General features: G+C 33.2%; 2 protein-coding genes across 12 annotated transcripts in view; one reads left to right on the top strand and one right to left on the bottom strand.

The window, feature by feature from the left end:
- Positions 1-16,418, bottom strand: part of LOC129790094 (uncharacterized) — a 136,497-nt gene that overhangs the window by 77,667 nt on the left and 42,412 nt on the right. For all 11 annotated transcript variants that reach the window (XM_055827314.1, XM_055827324.1, XM_055827315.1 and 8 more), the window contains one exon: positions 1,733-2,446. In XM_055827314.1, the coding sequence (XP_055683289.1) occupies positions 1,733-2,446 (714 nt within the window). The remainder of the gene's footprint in view (positions 1-1,732; positions 2,447-16,418) is intronic.
- Positions 5,178-6,711, top strand: LOC129790310 (uncharacterized). Its single transcript, XM_055827781.1, has 2 exons — positions 5,178-5,725; positions 5,816-6,711. The coding sequence occupies exons 1-2, from the start codon at positions 5,331-5,333 to the stop codon at positions 6,525-6,527; spliced, it is 1,107 nt and encodes a 368-aa protein (XP_055683756.1). The 5' UTR covers positions 5,178-5,330; the 3' UTR covers positions 6,528-6,711.

Here is a 16,418-nt window from a genome sequence, read left to right as displayed (position 1 = left end):
ATTATAGGGGAAGGGGTTATCCTACAGCATCAAAAAATTTAACAGATTTAATTAGAACCAAGAAAACATTTCATACACAGCCGAAAGCATTTTTTGACAATTTGTGACAGAACTTTTTGACATAGCTCTTTGACAAATGTTTAAATATCTGTCAACATTAACAATGGTTTTATTAATTTTCTGCAAATTTCTTTAACCTCTAGCCAAATTGATCCAACGATAATTTAATTTAATATAATTTACGTTTTTTGCAGCATTTTCACGAAATTCCCCTCGAAAAAATATTTACCATCTACTGTAAAAGTAATTTGCACATTTTGCGCTATCAGCGCAAGGTAACTATACTTCACGCAGCCATATTTAACTGAGGTGATAATGAAGAAATGTGATAACATCGAGGTATCCAATAGCGGGAGAAAAATATATTTTGCTTTTTTTATCAGGAATCTCATGTTTATTCAATTCGTCACAGAAGTACGCGATATTTGAGAGAGAGCGACGCGGTTAACCACGGAGGAATTGCAGAATGGAAAATCCTTTTGTGGTAAACGCGCGGTGATCTTGTGATGAATTTTATGATTGAAAATTAAATTTCTATGGTTTCCTTCATGCACTTGTGCGTGCTTCGGATCTACACGTTCAACGTACTATATAGGCAAAAAAGCCACAGGAAAGTCATTCATTTGGGGAGGAGAAGAGGATTATGTGTAGTCTTTGTCGGGGATGTGAGAACGATCACTCTCTATGATGAGCATTATATGAGACAAAATGATGAAGATCAATTGAATACACAAGCAAAATGATTATGATAAAGTACAGCAAATCAATTTAGTGTCACTCTTTTCAATATTTCTCAACCAACAACGCAATGGTTGGAAGAGCAAAATGGAAATTATGATATAAACACACCGCCTTGTGCTATGGGATGCTTTTAATTGATTGACTCTGTAGTGTATCCATTTGGACACGCACTATATACATACATAGCCTATATGGCCCATTTCGAGACAATACGCGAGCTCCCCATTGCTTTTGTATCAAATTTTAATTTTGTGTCTGTATTTTGCCCGTTTATTTATTCAACCTTCAAAATATTAGTCCAATGGTCTTTTTTTCGCGCGCACTCTTCTTCTCTATGTGGCAAAAACTATGTACATATGTATATAGGCGGCATATGAAGAGAGAAACATATGGAATGGAAGACGCAACAATTGTGAATAATTAAATGAAGAATGCCTTTGAAGCTTTTTAGACGACCTCTATTCGAGACACACTCGCAACGGTTTAGTTGTGGCACAATCGGTAAAAAGCGAAGACACACATGTAGGGGAAGACGGGGTAATTTGGTCACTTTGACGGTTTTTGGGCAACCTATCTACAACTTACCCATTTAACTTTTTTCTCCATCTCGTCTAAAATATGGGTCAATTTTCTATTTCCCTAAACCCTTAAACTAGTGGCCAAATTACCCCATTCCAATTTTCCGGATAAAACCATTTCCATAGGAAAATTTGTTTGAGATAACGGAAAATGGATGAAACTGTCGTATTTATGAGGGATCAATGACTTACAATGACAAATTAATAAAAAGCCTAAACTTTTGAAAAGGTGCCAAAAATGATTTTTATCAAATTAAAGAAAATCTAATTGTCGAATTTTCCTCAGACTTGGATTAAGTCTATGGGATGTATAAACTGTGGAGAAATGGGAATCTAGCATTTTTCCTACTCACCTTGTCGGAGCAATATTCGTGGCAGGTGAGATGGCAGCTCACACAGCGAATGGAGGTTTTTGCCTTGAGGACACTGTGGCAAACCTGGCAGAGGGTCCCTTGGAGAATTTCAACACGTACAAATCGATGGATCGGGAGCTGTTGCTCCTGTTGGTACAGCAGCTGAACGGACTTGTCGAATTTCTCTTCCACAGGTACCCCTGGACGTGGGATCTTCTGCCCCAGAGTACCCACATTCTGCGGATGAAGCGTAATGAATCTCTCATCGTGGAAGTTGGTCCTCTTCCCATCAGACAGTTGCCCTTCATCGACGAAGGGGAAACTTTCGGCACTCCTGGGAATTTCTTGCACTCCACGTGGCTGCAAATCTTCGAGCTGAATGAGTGGCAATTCGTCGTAATTCCCATTCTCGCTGGGTGCTGTCTGTTTCTTCACCGTCTCATCCTCAAAAGAGAACTTCACTGTGGCCAAATGTCGCTTCAGAGCCCCATCCTCGGTATCCTTTGGCTGTATCCGCGTCCCAGTTCTGCCCAAGATGCGCCCCTTGCGCCCATCATTGTTATTCGTCGCTGTTGTTTTATTGCTGTTGATGTCTTTGTGGATGATACCATCAGGTGGGATGAGCTTCCGTTCCAGATGTTGCGACGTGATAACTCTTAATTGCTGATGCTGGGCTTTTGTGTTCAGGAGTTTCAATTTCTGCTGCTCATCCGTCTGCAAGTAAAAAAAAAGAACACAAAATGAGAAATTACATTTTCTCAACATGCTGGAGAGATGTTGGAGATCTCCTGCTGATAAATCTCGGACACTTTGAAGTGTTTGTGAGTCATAAATTGAGAAAATATTGCAGAAGATATTTCCTTGATGATAGTAGAGAGAAATAATGAATTTTTCCTTTTATTTTAAAAGAAAATTACGTAAAAATCTCCTAACGAAATTAAAGTAATTTAAGGAAAATAATTTTTAGCAACAAATAAAATTTCTCGCTCACTAACAATATCAGTGAGTTTTTCAGCAAAGAGAACCCGCAGCAGAAAACCAATTTAATTTCTTAGAGATAAATCAATGGGATAAATTGTTTAATGCAATATTGTGGAGAAATAAATGAAAAATCTCCTCTATATTGGATTCAATTTACCAATATTGCTATATGGAAAGAGCCTGTGTGATATGCCAACAATCAATTAACACCCATTGCCCCTAATTTGATTTCTCCCTTCCGCGCCACAACGTTCAATAAAAAACCCACATTTCATCTTATCAAGTACTACACACTGTATGTTTTCATGCTACAAAAATTTGTGATTTTGCGTCCCAAAACTCGATAATTTGTCCCTCTCTCAAACTCTTAAACAAATTTCCTTACAATGTAAAGCGGAGGAAGAAGGAGAAAAAAAAGACGACAGCTGACTTTTTGCCCTGCAAACAGCCTTTTATCTACCTTAGGAGCCATCCAGCTGTCCGTGGTCTTTTCAATTTGAGTGTATTCTGCAAAATCACATAGAGAGATATTTTTGAATGGAGAACGTGCCAAATGATTGCAAAATAAACCTCTTGCATTGGAATGTTGCTGCTATGGTCCAATCTTCTCTGTGGAGAGTCAAATTGTTCGTCCTTCCTGGCAGAAAGGTATTCATTTTCGCGTCACCTTTTTCCTCCAGAAAAATTCCCACCATCATCCATTGTATTGCCCTAATCCGCCGAAATCCCTCTCAGCCACGAATTTATTCCCCAAACAACACAACAAAAAGCCCCGCGCTGCAGAGAAGCTATAGAAATGCATAAAATCCGATAAATTCCCCAAATATTCACTTTTCTCCGCTGAAAGGAACGGAGAAAGGCAGAGGGAGAAATGCTGAGAAATCAATAAATTAATGTACGGATACAACTTGACCAGAAGAATCATGATTTATAAATAAAATCCACTTACAAGAGAATCTGGAAGGAGTTTCTTTCGGATTAATTGAAGTAGAAACAATTTCCCGCTTTATGCTCAAACCATGCGGCGCATATATGCGTCTAAATTCCATAAGAGATGCTATTTTATAATTACACCCCTTGGTATTTAACACAATCCTCCTCTCTCTGTGGAAAAAAGGGCCTATTTGTTTGATTGAGGTAGAGCTAACACCTCTTGCTGGTGCTGCACAAGAAGTTTTGCTGTTAGTTTATATGAAAAATTCACCTCTTTATTGCTTTTCTCAGTAATTCCACTTCTTCGTTACCGGAGACGATAAATTTTAATTGTTTAATATGGATTCTGGGGATTAGTTGTAAGATACAGAGTTGCAAAAGATGTAGATAAAATTAAAAGAATTTATATTAAATTTGTTGGCTTTGAGTCTTCTCAAGTATTGAGCAAATATTGCCCAATAATCACTCAAAATTGTTTGTAATCTGTTTACATTTTATGATAAGTCGTTCATAATTCATTTGCAAATTCTTTTGAACGCGTATCAAACCAAATTGCTCAATCTTCAGTCAATCATGCACCTGTGAATTCTCACACACTACCCTATTCTCTCTTTACCGCCACAATATTTACTCTAATATGTATTCATTCAGGTGATCCTTCCCACACACTTCATAGAAAATTCCTTTCCAACCCCTTGATTTTGCATTAATATTTAATAATAATTTCTCACTTTGATCTTATGTTGCGTTATGCGTGTTGTGCAAAGGATTTCGATTCAGGTTAAAATCCACATAGTTTTGCAATCGACTTTCATTTGCAGTCTAGTGTTTTCTTGGTGCAGTCAGAGTTTTTCAGAGTGAAAAATCTTTGTGAAAAATGGTGGACTTATTGCTGAAAATGGAGTTTCTGAAAATCACGGAAATTATCTATTTGCCAATCCGTTTGATTACATTGGATTTTGGAATAATTTCCAAGTACAGAGTTGTGGGAAGATACATTCTGCCCAGTCTCATGTTTCTCAATATTTTATTGGTTTCCAATCAACTAAACTACTCAATAAACGATAATCAGGATGATGACTCAAATGTACCTTCTTGTGAAATCACTGTTAATTGTTACAATATTTGGCGTTGGTATCCTTTTTTCTAAAGTTACAACAATTTGTTACTACGGAGAGGAAATTAATGTGCTCTTTAAGTAGACTGAAGATTTCTATTTGAACAATTCTGAACCGATTTTAATTAAACTGAAAGAAGAACTTTTGGCTAAAACTCTACGGATACTGAAACTTTTTCTCAAGTGAATGAATCACATTGTTTCTCTTATCTTTAGGAAATTTTCATAACTAAATATTTCCTTTTTTGCAGATTCTATATAACATCAATAGCAATTGTTCTCATTTATGTTAACTTCTTCTACACTACACATAATATTCAAGTGATAAAGTTACCTTGGATGCTCAACATTGTCAACATCTGCAATTTCTCGCACATATCTGATTCTAAAATCGGGTGATTTTTTAACATTAAAAATGCAAGAACATCTGTCATTTTTCCCTTGTGAATTGCGTAAGCAAATCGATTTTGTTTGAGCAGTAATATTTTGTAATTTTTATATCACGATGCAGTTAGTTGCATACATAGATTTACAGAGGAAAGTCATAATTTTTATTCTTGTTAGAAAATGGTGAATTTGCAAGCAAAAGAAGAATTTCTGAAAATTACAAAATTTATCTACTTTTCAATCCGTTTAGTTACATTTGATTGTGGATTTTTTTCGAAAAATGCAGGAAAATTCTTATCTTTGTTTTACATTTTTATCAATATCTATTTGACTTTCAACAAAACATCTTCAGTTGAACAGGAAAATATTTTGGAACTTTGCCTTGGATTTTCTACAATAGTTGGTTTTGGAAGTATTTCTACTAAAGTGTTTACTGTTTGTTACTATGAAGATGAAATTGTGAAACTTTTCACGTGGATTGAGAATTTCTATTTCGACAACTCAGAACCGATTTTGGTAAAATTGAGATCTAAATCTTTGGACAAAATACTGTGGATCTTAAAACTTTTCTTAAAGTAAAGAATTTTGTGGCAATTTGTTATTTTATGAGACTATCATTAAAAAAAACAAGCTAATTTTATGTAATTTCTTGTTGTACTTTTCAGATTTTACATCAGTTTTATTGTTTTTATGGTTACCTACGTAAATTTCTATTACTTAATAAACGACATTCAAGTAATAAGTATTCCATGGGGAGTACCTAAAACTATCACCGTATATTTGCAACTAGTAATATATTTTTCTATTACTGTCATATACGGCATCCCAATAATGTGTTTCGGCTGCATGGGAATAATTTTCATTGAAATTCACAATTTTTTTAACGAATCCATTGCACTACTCGAAAATTCGGAAGAAGAATCTCTCGACAATGGATTCATTCTTATTCTTCACAAATTGCATTGCGAAATCTACGGAAAGTTTTGCATCTACGAAAGCATCTTTGCTTATTCGGTTTTCTTCGACCTCTTCTTCAATACTGCATCAATGATTGGAATGATGCTATTGGCTAGGCTCTATCCTGACATAAGTATTTTCTATATGATCTTACTGGCTTTAGTATCTCAACTGCTTATCTACTGTATTTTCGGACAATTTATTTTTACTGAAACCGAGAAGACTTCTGAAAGCTTGTACTTGACTAAATGGTACGATTTGAACAGAGAAGATAAACGCGCCATCCTTCTTATGATGATGATGTCCTCGAGACCATTTGGATTAAAAGCTGCGGGAATGTACAACATAAATATTATTCTTTTTGTACAGATTATGAAATTAGGCTTCTCATACTGCGCCATTCTATATGCATTCTTGTAGGTAATTTAAAACGTTCTGTTTTTGAAAAATTCTCTTATAAACATTAAAAACACTAAAAAATGTAAATGCATAAATTTTTCAAAATAAAATTTGTTTTTCTTGACCAATACTTTCATTTTGTTGTATAGGGGAACGTGGCCCGATTCGGACCTCTTAAGGCCTTTTAGCTGTGATTCTTTTTCAATCCGCTATTAATGTACTTTAAAGTGATAAAACTTTAAATGTGGAAAGTTATGAGAGTTAAAAGAGCATTAAATAGGCTTTAAAATGGTACCAAATTTAAGAATATTTTTTTTTTATTTTATACCATTTTTTCTCATTCTGCGGGGACCTTTTTTGGAGGTCGGAATTGGGCCACGTTACCCTACATATTAAACATCTGCAAAAAATCACATGACACTAATTCTAAAATCGGATGATTTTTTTTTACATAAAAAACGCAAGAACTTTCATCCTCTGTCCCCTTGAATTGCGTAATCAAATCGATTTTGCTTGGATAGTTATATTTTTTGTAAAACTTTATTCACGAATCACGATGCAGTTAGTTGCAGTCATAGATTTATAGAGGAAAGTTATTTTTTTTGTTAAAAATGGTCAATTTGCAAACAAAAGAAGAGTTTCTGAAAATTACAAAATTCATTAACTTTTCAATCCGTTTAGTTACATTTGATTGCAGAATTATGTCAAAAAATGCAGGAAAATTCTTATCTTTGTTTTACATTTTCATGAATGTCTATTTGACTTTCAACAAAACAACTTTAGTTGAACATGAAAATATTTTTGAGCTCTGTCTCGGAATGTGTACAACCATTGGACTTGGAAGTATTTTTACCAAAATCTGTACTGTTTGTTTCTACGAAAAGAAGATTGTTGAACTCTTCAAATGGATTGAGGACTTCTATTTGGAAAATTCTGAATCAAATTTAACCAAATTGAGAGCTGAATCATTTAATAGAACCCTTTGGATTCTGAAACTTTTCTTGAAGTAAGAATTTTTTTTAAAATTATTTTCTCCAAATAAGTAACGTGCGGTTTTGTTTTTTTTCACAGATTTTACATCTCATCTATAGCTTTGGTGATTACTTATGTGAATTTCTTCTATTTGATTAACGACATTCAAGTGATAAATATTCCTTGGATGTCCAAAACGACCAACGTATATTTGCAACTAGTATTTTATTCTTCATATATTCTTGTTTACGGCATCCCAATAATGTGTTTCGGCTGCATGGGAATAATCTTTATTGGAATTCTCAAATTTTATAATGAATCTATTGCATTGCTTGAAAAATCCGAAGAGGACATCCTTGAAGATGGATTCATTCTAATCCTTTATAAATTGCATTGCAAAATCTACGGAAAGTTTTGCATCTATGAAAACATCTTCGCTATCTCGGTTTTCTTCGACCTATTCTTCAATACCACATCAATGATTGGAATAATGCTATTGACTAGGCTCTATCCTGACATAAGTATTTTCTACATTATCTTCATAACTTTAGCCTCTCAACTACTAATTTACTGTATTTTCGGGCAATTTATTTTCACTGAAACTGAAAAGATTTTAGACAATCTCTACTTGACTAAATGGTATGATTTGAATAGAGAGGACAAACGAACCCTTCTCCTCATGATGATGATGTCCTCGAGACCATTTGGATTAAAAGCTGCAGGGATGTATAATATTAACATTGTGCTTTTTGTTCAAATTATGAAATTGATTTTTTCATATTGTGCCATTCTTTATACGTTCTTGTAGAATTTATATAAAATGATCATACGTTATTTTCTTTACGCTTTCCTGAATAAGATCTTTTAAATGTCTAATTCTGGTTTTACAGTAGAATTTTTAAGTTGTGCATCCTTATTGATGACCATCACCTCATAAAAAACATCTGCACATTCTCGCACATTGTTTATTTCAAAATCAGGCGATTTTTTTCCATTAAAAATGCAAAAGCTTCTGTCACAATTCCCTTATAAACTGCGTGAGTCAATTGATTTTGTAAAATTTTACCTACAATACGTTTAGTTGTAGACATTGTTTTACGGAGAGAAGGTTTATTGTATATCGTGTTACTTTATTGAAAAGAAAATGGTGGATTTGCAAACAAAAGTTGAGCTTTTAAAAATTACAAAACTAATTTACTTTTCAATTCGTTTCATTACAATCGATTGCGGATTGATCTCTAACACAGCAGGAAAATTTACATCGTTGTTTTACATTTTTATCAATGTCTATTTAACTGTGAATAAAATTTTTCTTTCTGTTGAAGAGGAAAATATTTTAGAGCTCTATACTGGAATATGTACAACAATTGGTCTTGGAATATTTTTCACAAAAACCTTTACTATTTGTTACTACGAAGAGAAAATTGTTGAACTTTTTAAATGGATTGAGAATTTCTATTTGGACAATTCTCAACCAATTTTGGCTAAATTGAAAGCAGAATCACTGGAAAAAACTTTATGGATCTTGAAACTTTTTTTCAAGTGAGTATTATTTTATTTATTTATTTCTTTTATAAAAATACTTTTTTTCTTAACATCAAATAAAAAGTACATAACATGTAATTAAAAAAAACTTTGTATTATTTTTTTTTCAGATATTACATAACGTTTACAACCTTGGTGATTACTTATGTGAATTTCTTCTACTTGATGAATGACATTCAAATGATAAATTTACCGGGAGTTTCTAAAACTACCACCGTATATTTACAAATAATATTATATTTTTCCTATATTCTATTGTTCGACATCCCAGTGCTATGTTTCGGCTGCATGGGAATTATATTCATTGGAATTCTCAAATATTTCAACGAATCCATTGCACTACTCGAAAATACTGAAGAAGAATCTCTCGACGATGGGTTCATTCTTGTTCTTTATAAATTGCATTGCGAAATCTACGAAAAATTCTGCATCTATGAAAATATTTTCTCATTCTCTGTTTTCTTTGACTTCTTCTTCAATACTACATCTATAATTGGAGTAATGCTTATTATTAGACTCTATCCTTATTTGAATATTTTCCATGTAGTTTTAGCAACGTTGGTATCTCAACTGCTTATCTACTGTATTTTTGGAGAATTGATTTTCAATGAAACTCAGAAGATTTCTCTAAATTTATACTTGACTAAATGGTACGATTTGAATAGAGAAAATAAACACGCTCTTCTCCTCATGATGGTGATGTCCTCGAGACCATTTGGGCTTAAAGCTGCGGGGATGTATAACATAAATATCATTGTTTTTGTACAGATTATGAAATTATGTTTTTCATATTGTGCCATTATTTATGCATTTTTGTAAAAAAAAAATGTCATTTTATTAGTCACCTAATTACAGAGAAATATTAATGTATGCACTAATTTGTCAAATAAAGTTATAAAAAAAGTTTTGCGCCTATTTTTGAACACCCAGTAAATTAAGATGTTTTATATTTTCGCTATGTTGGTCGATATTAGTATATCTGATTCTAAATTATTCAAGAAAATTACAGAATAAAAGGTGCTTCATTGATTTTTAAATTAAATTTCACATTATTTAATCTATTTGTTAATCTTTTCCAAAACTTCGGCTAGGTTTATAGGTCATAAGACCTATATGTAATCGCTATAGTGTTAATTTTGTTTTCTATGCTGAAAAACATCTGCAAAGACTCGCACATTATTTATTCTAAAATCGGGTGATTTTTTACATTAAAAATGTAAGGACTATCGTCATCGATCCCCATGTATTGCGTAAGCAAATCGATTTTGCTAGGTAGTAATATTTGTACAAAATTGTTTAGTAGCAGTCAGTGATTTACAGAGGAAAGTCCTAAATTTTATTTTAGTTAAAAATGGTGAATTTGGAAGCAAAAAAAGAGTTATTACAAATAACAAAATTGATCTCATTCTCCATCCGTTTCATAACATTTGATTGGGGTTTGATTTCAAAGATTGCTGGAAAATTGTTTTCTTTGCTTTACATTTTAATAACTGTCTTTTTAACTGTGAACAATATACAAATTTCAGTTGAACATGAAAACATATTTGAAGTCTGTCTTGGAATATGTACAACGATTGGTCTTGGAATTCATTTTACCAAAGTCCTAACTATGTGTTATTACGAAGATGAAATTGTGCAACTTTTTAAATGGATTGAGGACTTCTATTTGAACAATTCGGAACCGATTTTAGCTAAATTAAGAGCAGAATCATTGTATAATACATTGTGGATTTTGAAACTTTTTTTCAAGTGAGTATAAAAGTTCTTTTTTTTTATGAAGCATTTTAATGATAAAATTTCATTGTTATTCCAGATTTTATATCTCGTCTATACTTTTGGTAATTAATTATGCAATTATCTACTATTATATATACGACATTCAAGTCATAAATGTGCCATGGATGCCAAAACCTTTCAACGTATATTTTCAAATAATAATATACTGCTCCTTTACGTTGATATACGGCATCCCAATAATATGTTTTGGTTGTATGGGAATAATCTTCATTGGAATTCTCAAATTCTTCAATGAATCTATTGCATTGCTTGGAGAAAAAGCAACCGAAGATGAATTACTCCTGATCCTTCATAAGTTACATTGTGAAGTCTATGAAAAGTTCTGCATCTATGAAAACATCTTATCCTTCTCAATTTTCTTTGACTTTTTCTTCAATACTACATCAATTATTGGACTAATGCTCATGATAAGACTTTATCCTACTTTGAATATCTTGTACATTTTTATCGCTACTTTAGTATCTCAACTTCTTATCTACTGCATTTTTGGACAATTTATTTTCACTGAAACCGAGAAGATTCCTGAAAGCTTGTACATGACTAAATGGTACGATTTGAACAGAGAAGACAGACGCGCTCTTCTCCTCATGATGATGATGTCCTCGAGACCATTTGGACTCAAAACTGCGGGAATGTACGACATAAATATTGTCCTTTTCGTGAAAATTATGAAATTATGTTTTTCATACTGTGCTATTCTTTATGCATTTTTATAAAGAAAATATTGTTTTTTGCGCACCTAAATACAAAGAAACATAAATTTTCGTATTAATTTGTCAAACAAAGTTATTGAAATGAATAAATATAATTAATGTCGTAAAGAAAAGTATGAATTTCCCAAGATAATAGCAGAAATTTTTCGGAGAAATATATCAGAAACATTTTTGCATTAATTTTGTATGAATTAAGTCATTTTAGAATCTTCAACTGTGATTATTTGATCGCCATCACACCATGAAAAAATATCTCTAAATACTCCCACATTATTTATTCTAAAATCGAGTGATTTTTTCCATTAAAAATGTAAGAATTTTAGCCAATCCTTCATATGAATTGCGTAAGCCAATCGATTCTGGTTGGTAGTAACTTTTTTAGAAATATCCAAGGTACTTTTAGTTGCAGTTGTTGGTTTAAAGAAGGTGGTCCAAGTTTTTTTTCTATTGTCAAAATGGTGAACTTACAATCAAAAGTTGAGTTTTTAAAAATTACAAAATTAATCTCCTTCTCAATCCGTTGCATTATATTTGATTTTGGATTGATTTCAAAGATTTCAGGAAAATTCTTTTTTCCGTTTTACGTTTTAATTAATATCTATTTAACTATAAACAAAATACCTGAATTACTTGAGGCTAAAAACGTACTTGAACTTTGGATACAAATTTGTACAACAATTGGTCTGGGAGGTGTTTTTATTAAAGTCTTCACTATTTGTTACTACGAAGAGGAGATTTTTGAACTTTTCAAGTGGATTGAGGATTTCTTCTTAGATAATGCTGAACCGATTTTGGCTAAATTGAGAGCTAAATCATTGGATAAAACTCTATGGATCTTAAAACTCTTTTTAAAGTAAGAACCTTTTTTTCTCTAAAATTCTTTTTTCCAAATATGAGTAACATGAGATTTTGTATTTCTTACAGATTTTACATCACATCTCTAGCATTGATTGTTACTTATGGAAATTTCTTCTATTTGATTAACGACATTCAAGTAATAAATATTCCTTGGGAGGTTTCTAAATCTGTCAACGTATATTTGCAAATATTACTGTACTTTACATACATTTTTATGTACGGCATTCCAATAATGTGTTTCGGTTGTATGGGAATTAACTTTATTGGAATTCTTAAATTTTGTAATGAATCTATTGCATTGCTTGAGAAAACCGAAAAGGACATCCTTGAAGATGGATTTATTCTAATCCTTCATAAATTGCATTGTGAAATTCATAGAAAATTCTGTATCTATGAAAAAATCTTCTTATATTTTGTATTCTTTGATATAGTATTAAATGCAGGCCCTATAATTGGATTATTAATTATTATAAGATTATATCCTTATATGAATATTTTCTACATTATCTTTGTCCTCATAGTATCGCAACAACTAATTTATTGTATTTTCGGGCAATTGATTTTTACTGAAACTGAAAAGATTTCTGACAGGTTATATTTAACTAAATGGTACGATATGAAAAGGGAAGACAAACAATTTCTTCTCCTCATGATGATGATGTCTTCGAGACCATTTGGACTCAAGGCTGCAGGGATGTACGCCATAAATATCGTTCTTTTCGTTAAAATTATGAAATTATGCTTTTCATACTACGCCATCCTTTACACGTTCTTGTAAAAGATTTATTAATGCAGATAAAATTTTTTTGTAAAGTGTCTGTTTAGCACTTAAAAAGAATTACAAAAGATACTTAAAATTATTTTACTACACAACCACAATTATTGAATGTAATTTTGATTGAAAATTGTAATTAAATCAAATAAAAAGCACTTTGAGCACAACATGGATTGCATTTAATGTATAAAGCTAAAGACATCCAACCTATACCCTTAAACTACTTTTTGTCCACTTATAATCCTTATCGTAATTCGGAGTTATTTATCAACTTGTTGCTTCAGCACTCCTAAAACTGCCCATAAAGAGTGGAATAAGACAAAAAGGCCTTCTTAATTCCTCGACGGAGATGTTGCAGAGAAGTGAAAGAAGTCAAATTATTCAGATGAGCAGCATTTTCAGTCGTGCTCTCCAGCTTCTGTGGACGACCCTAAAATCATGTTTGAGGATTTATTGTAAATGGAGTGGACTTCTCACATCAAGCAACACTTGGTGTCTTCTGGAGGGGTCGAGTCTCACATTAGACGGCATGTATCCTAATAAATTAACAAGAATGTGATTTTTTTTCTTTACTTCATTCTTGCACTTGTCATCTCCGGAGGGATTCCACAGAAATGCCGGAGAGATTTAAAATATATCTTTGTGGATTTAACAGCTAAAAGGAGGAAGTAAAATGCTTAAAGCGAAGATCGTGTTATTTAGGGTGAAGAAGTGGGTCTCACAACACAGGGGGAACACCCACCTTCTTTGCATGGAGTGAAAGATGAAATAATTAATTCGTGACAAGATTAGCGAGTCTCGGTGTATAAGGGGCAAAAAATTGTTTGAGATTATTCAAAATGAAATATAGATACTAACAAGTTGCAGATGTTTAATATTTTCTAGTTTCGAGAGATCCCATTGAGCGCCGGGGAGTCGCACAATCCATCTAATCGCTTCTTTGCATTTTACCTCCTCATGAGTTAAGCTGCGTAATAATTCTCTGTGGTAAAAGATTCTTAAACTCACGCATAGGGTTATGGAGAGAGAGAGAGAAGATTGAAAGGTGTATGACTTAATATTATTTATATTATTAATTGCATTACAATCTGGGATGGTAAAGAATCGATATGGCATTAATGTAACATGAAGTACCATCAACTATTAACCATTATCCGCGCAAGAGCTCCTCAATCTACCGCAATAAATCAATTTGACGAAGCGTGTGCATCGCGACTCATGGGATGCTGGGGAAATGAAAAATCGAGATGAAGAAATTGATGGTGAGCCACAATCTATTAAACACCCATGAGGTGGCTTCAGGAAGGCAAAAAAAAAAAAACATTTTAAAATTGATTGCTGCATAAATTCCTTCCCTCCCCTTTCCTACCAATATTGTGGACAATTTGTGCATCACTCACACCATTCTTATAGTCACAACATCTTCCAATAATTCTCAGATTTAACCACCATTTTCCCAATAGGAAGAAAAGTCAATCATAACGCGTCCAGTTATAAGAGTTGGTGTCCCACAACGTGTAGAAGTTTGTTTATGCGTTGTAATGCGATTAGTGGGCAGAATTAGTAGGCAAAGTTGATTTTTTTGTGAAATTCAGTAAATTGGTGCATAAAAATGGTCATATCTCAGGTTCTATAACACCTACAGAAATTTCTTGACTAGTTATGGAAAGGTCTTAAAATAAGCTAGAATATGGGATAAATTTTGATACTTTTCAAGGTCACCTCTAGAACACAAAATGGCGGCTTTTTGTTTTACTAAAACAGTTTTTCGCATTTTTTATCCTGAAGGAATAGTTCTAGAGGTTTCTGATGTTCTAGAAAGTTGTAGAGAATTGCAAAACCTTTAATTTGATACCAAGATGAGCAAAATCGGACAAGCGGTTCAGGAGATATGACTCTTAGAACTTTTCAAATTCAAGAATTTTTCAAACTGCGATATCTTCTAAACGGCGACATAGATTTTCTTCATTTTCGGACTGGTGAAAGATTATTAGTTCTGCTACAACATATCAAAATTTAAAAGATTTGCCTAATGGGGATTCGGAGATATTGCCCCTTAAAGTTAGGCAATTTTTGTTTTTGACTTTAGCGCCTCTTGCGGCCATTTTAGGAACTCGGAATGTTCTAGACAGTTGTAGGGCTTCTTGAAACCTTTCATTTGATACCAAGATGGTCAAAATCGGTTACGCCGTTCTCAAGTTATATCGATAAAACACTTTTTGCTTTAGGCCGCCATATTTGCTAAACCGCTTGACCGATTTTCAAGTATGAATTATCGATGAAAACATCTCACTGAGCCCTACAACATACTAAAATTTCAGACCTCTAGCTGTAAGGGAAGTGGTTGACAGTATTTCAAAATGGCGGACGGCGGCCATCTTGGATTTTGAAAATGCGAAAAAATGAAATTTTACACCCACATTTCTATATAAAACTTCAAACCGGAAGTCTCTATCTGTTACCGTTCTCGAGTTATAAGGCAAAATGACGACCACCGGCAGGATAACCGGCAGGCCGGCCGGATCAAAAATTTTCCACCACCATTTTCGTAATGTGGGATGTCTAAAACGTGCTCATACCAAGTTTGAGCCCGATCTGAGGTGGTCGGTTTTTCCGACGATTACAATACTTGGTGTTGGCCACGAAGTGGAACACCAACTAAATTGCTCTTCCCCCGTTCCCATACCCAAAATGCATGCCGCCACCAAGGTACTGAAATGCTTCGAAAATATCAACGATAAATCATAATTTGGGCCTGAGATGGAAATAGAAGAAGAAATTTAATTCTCTCTTGGGTTTCTCTCCTTTTTTTCCTCCATCGAGAATTCTTTCGTTATCAGTTTCAACATGTGGAAATGAATTATGGCCCGGCTATGGAGAAACAAATTGACTCGATTCTATAGAACTGGAAATTAAGAACAGAGTTGCTGAAAAAATATACATAAAAATGTGTCCCTTTTGTTAACACGAAAGGGGCTCAATTCTAATCTTTTTTTTATACAAAAATCCTTTTCATTCTGATGATTTTCTGTGAGAATCGACGTGCCCGAAGATTATGAACCATATTCCTATCTTTTAACACAGGAATATGGCTCATAATCTTCGGGAGCGTCGATTTTTTCATTTCTCCGCCAGAGGGTGAAACTTAATGTGGTGACATCTATTGAGTAATTTAATGGTTGCTAATTACAAGAGAATTTAACCAAAATGTCGTCAATATTATTCAATTTAATGCATGTCCGTGACAAATCA

This window comes from Lutzomyia longipalpis, chromosome 2, assembly GCF_024334085.1.
Source record: "Lutzomyia longipalpis isolate SR_M1_2022 chromosome 2, ASM2433408v1".
Classification (NCBI taxonomy): domain Eukaryota; kingdom Metazoa; phylum Arthropoda; class Insecta; order Diptera; family Psychodidae; genus Lutzomyia; species Lutzomyia longipalpis.
This window is presented reverse-complemented; position numbering and strand designations above follow the sequence as displayed.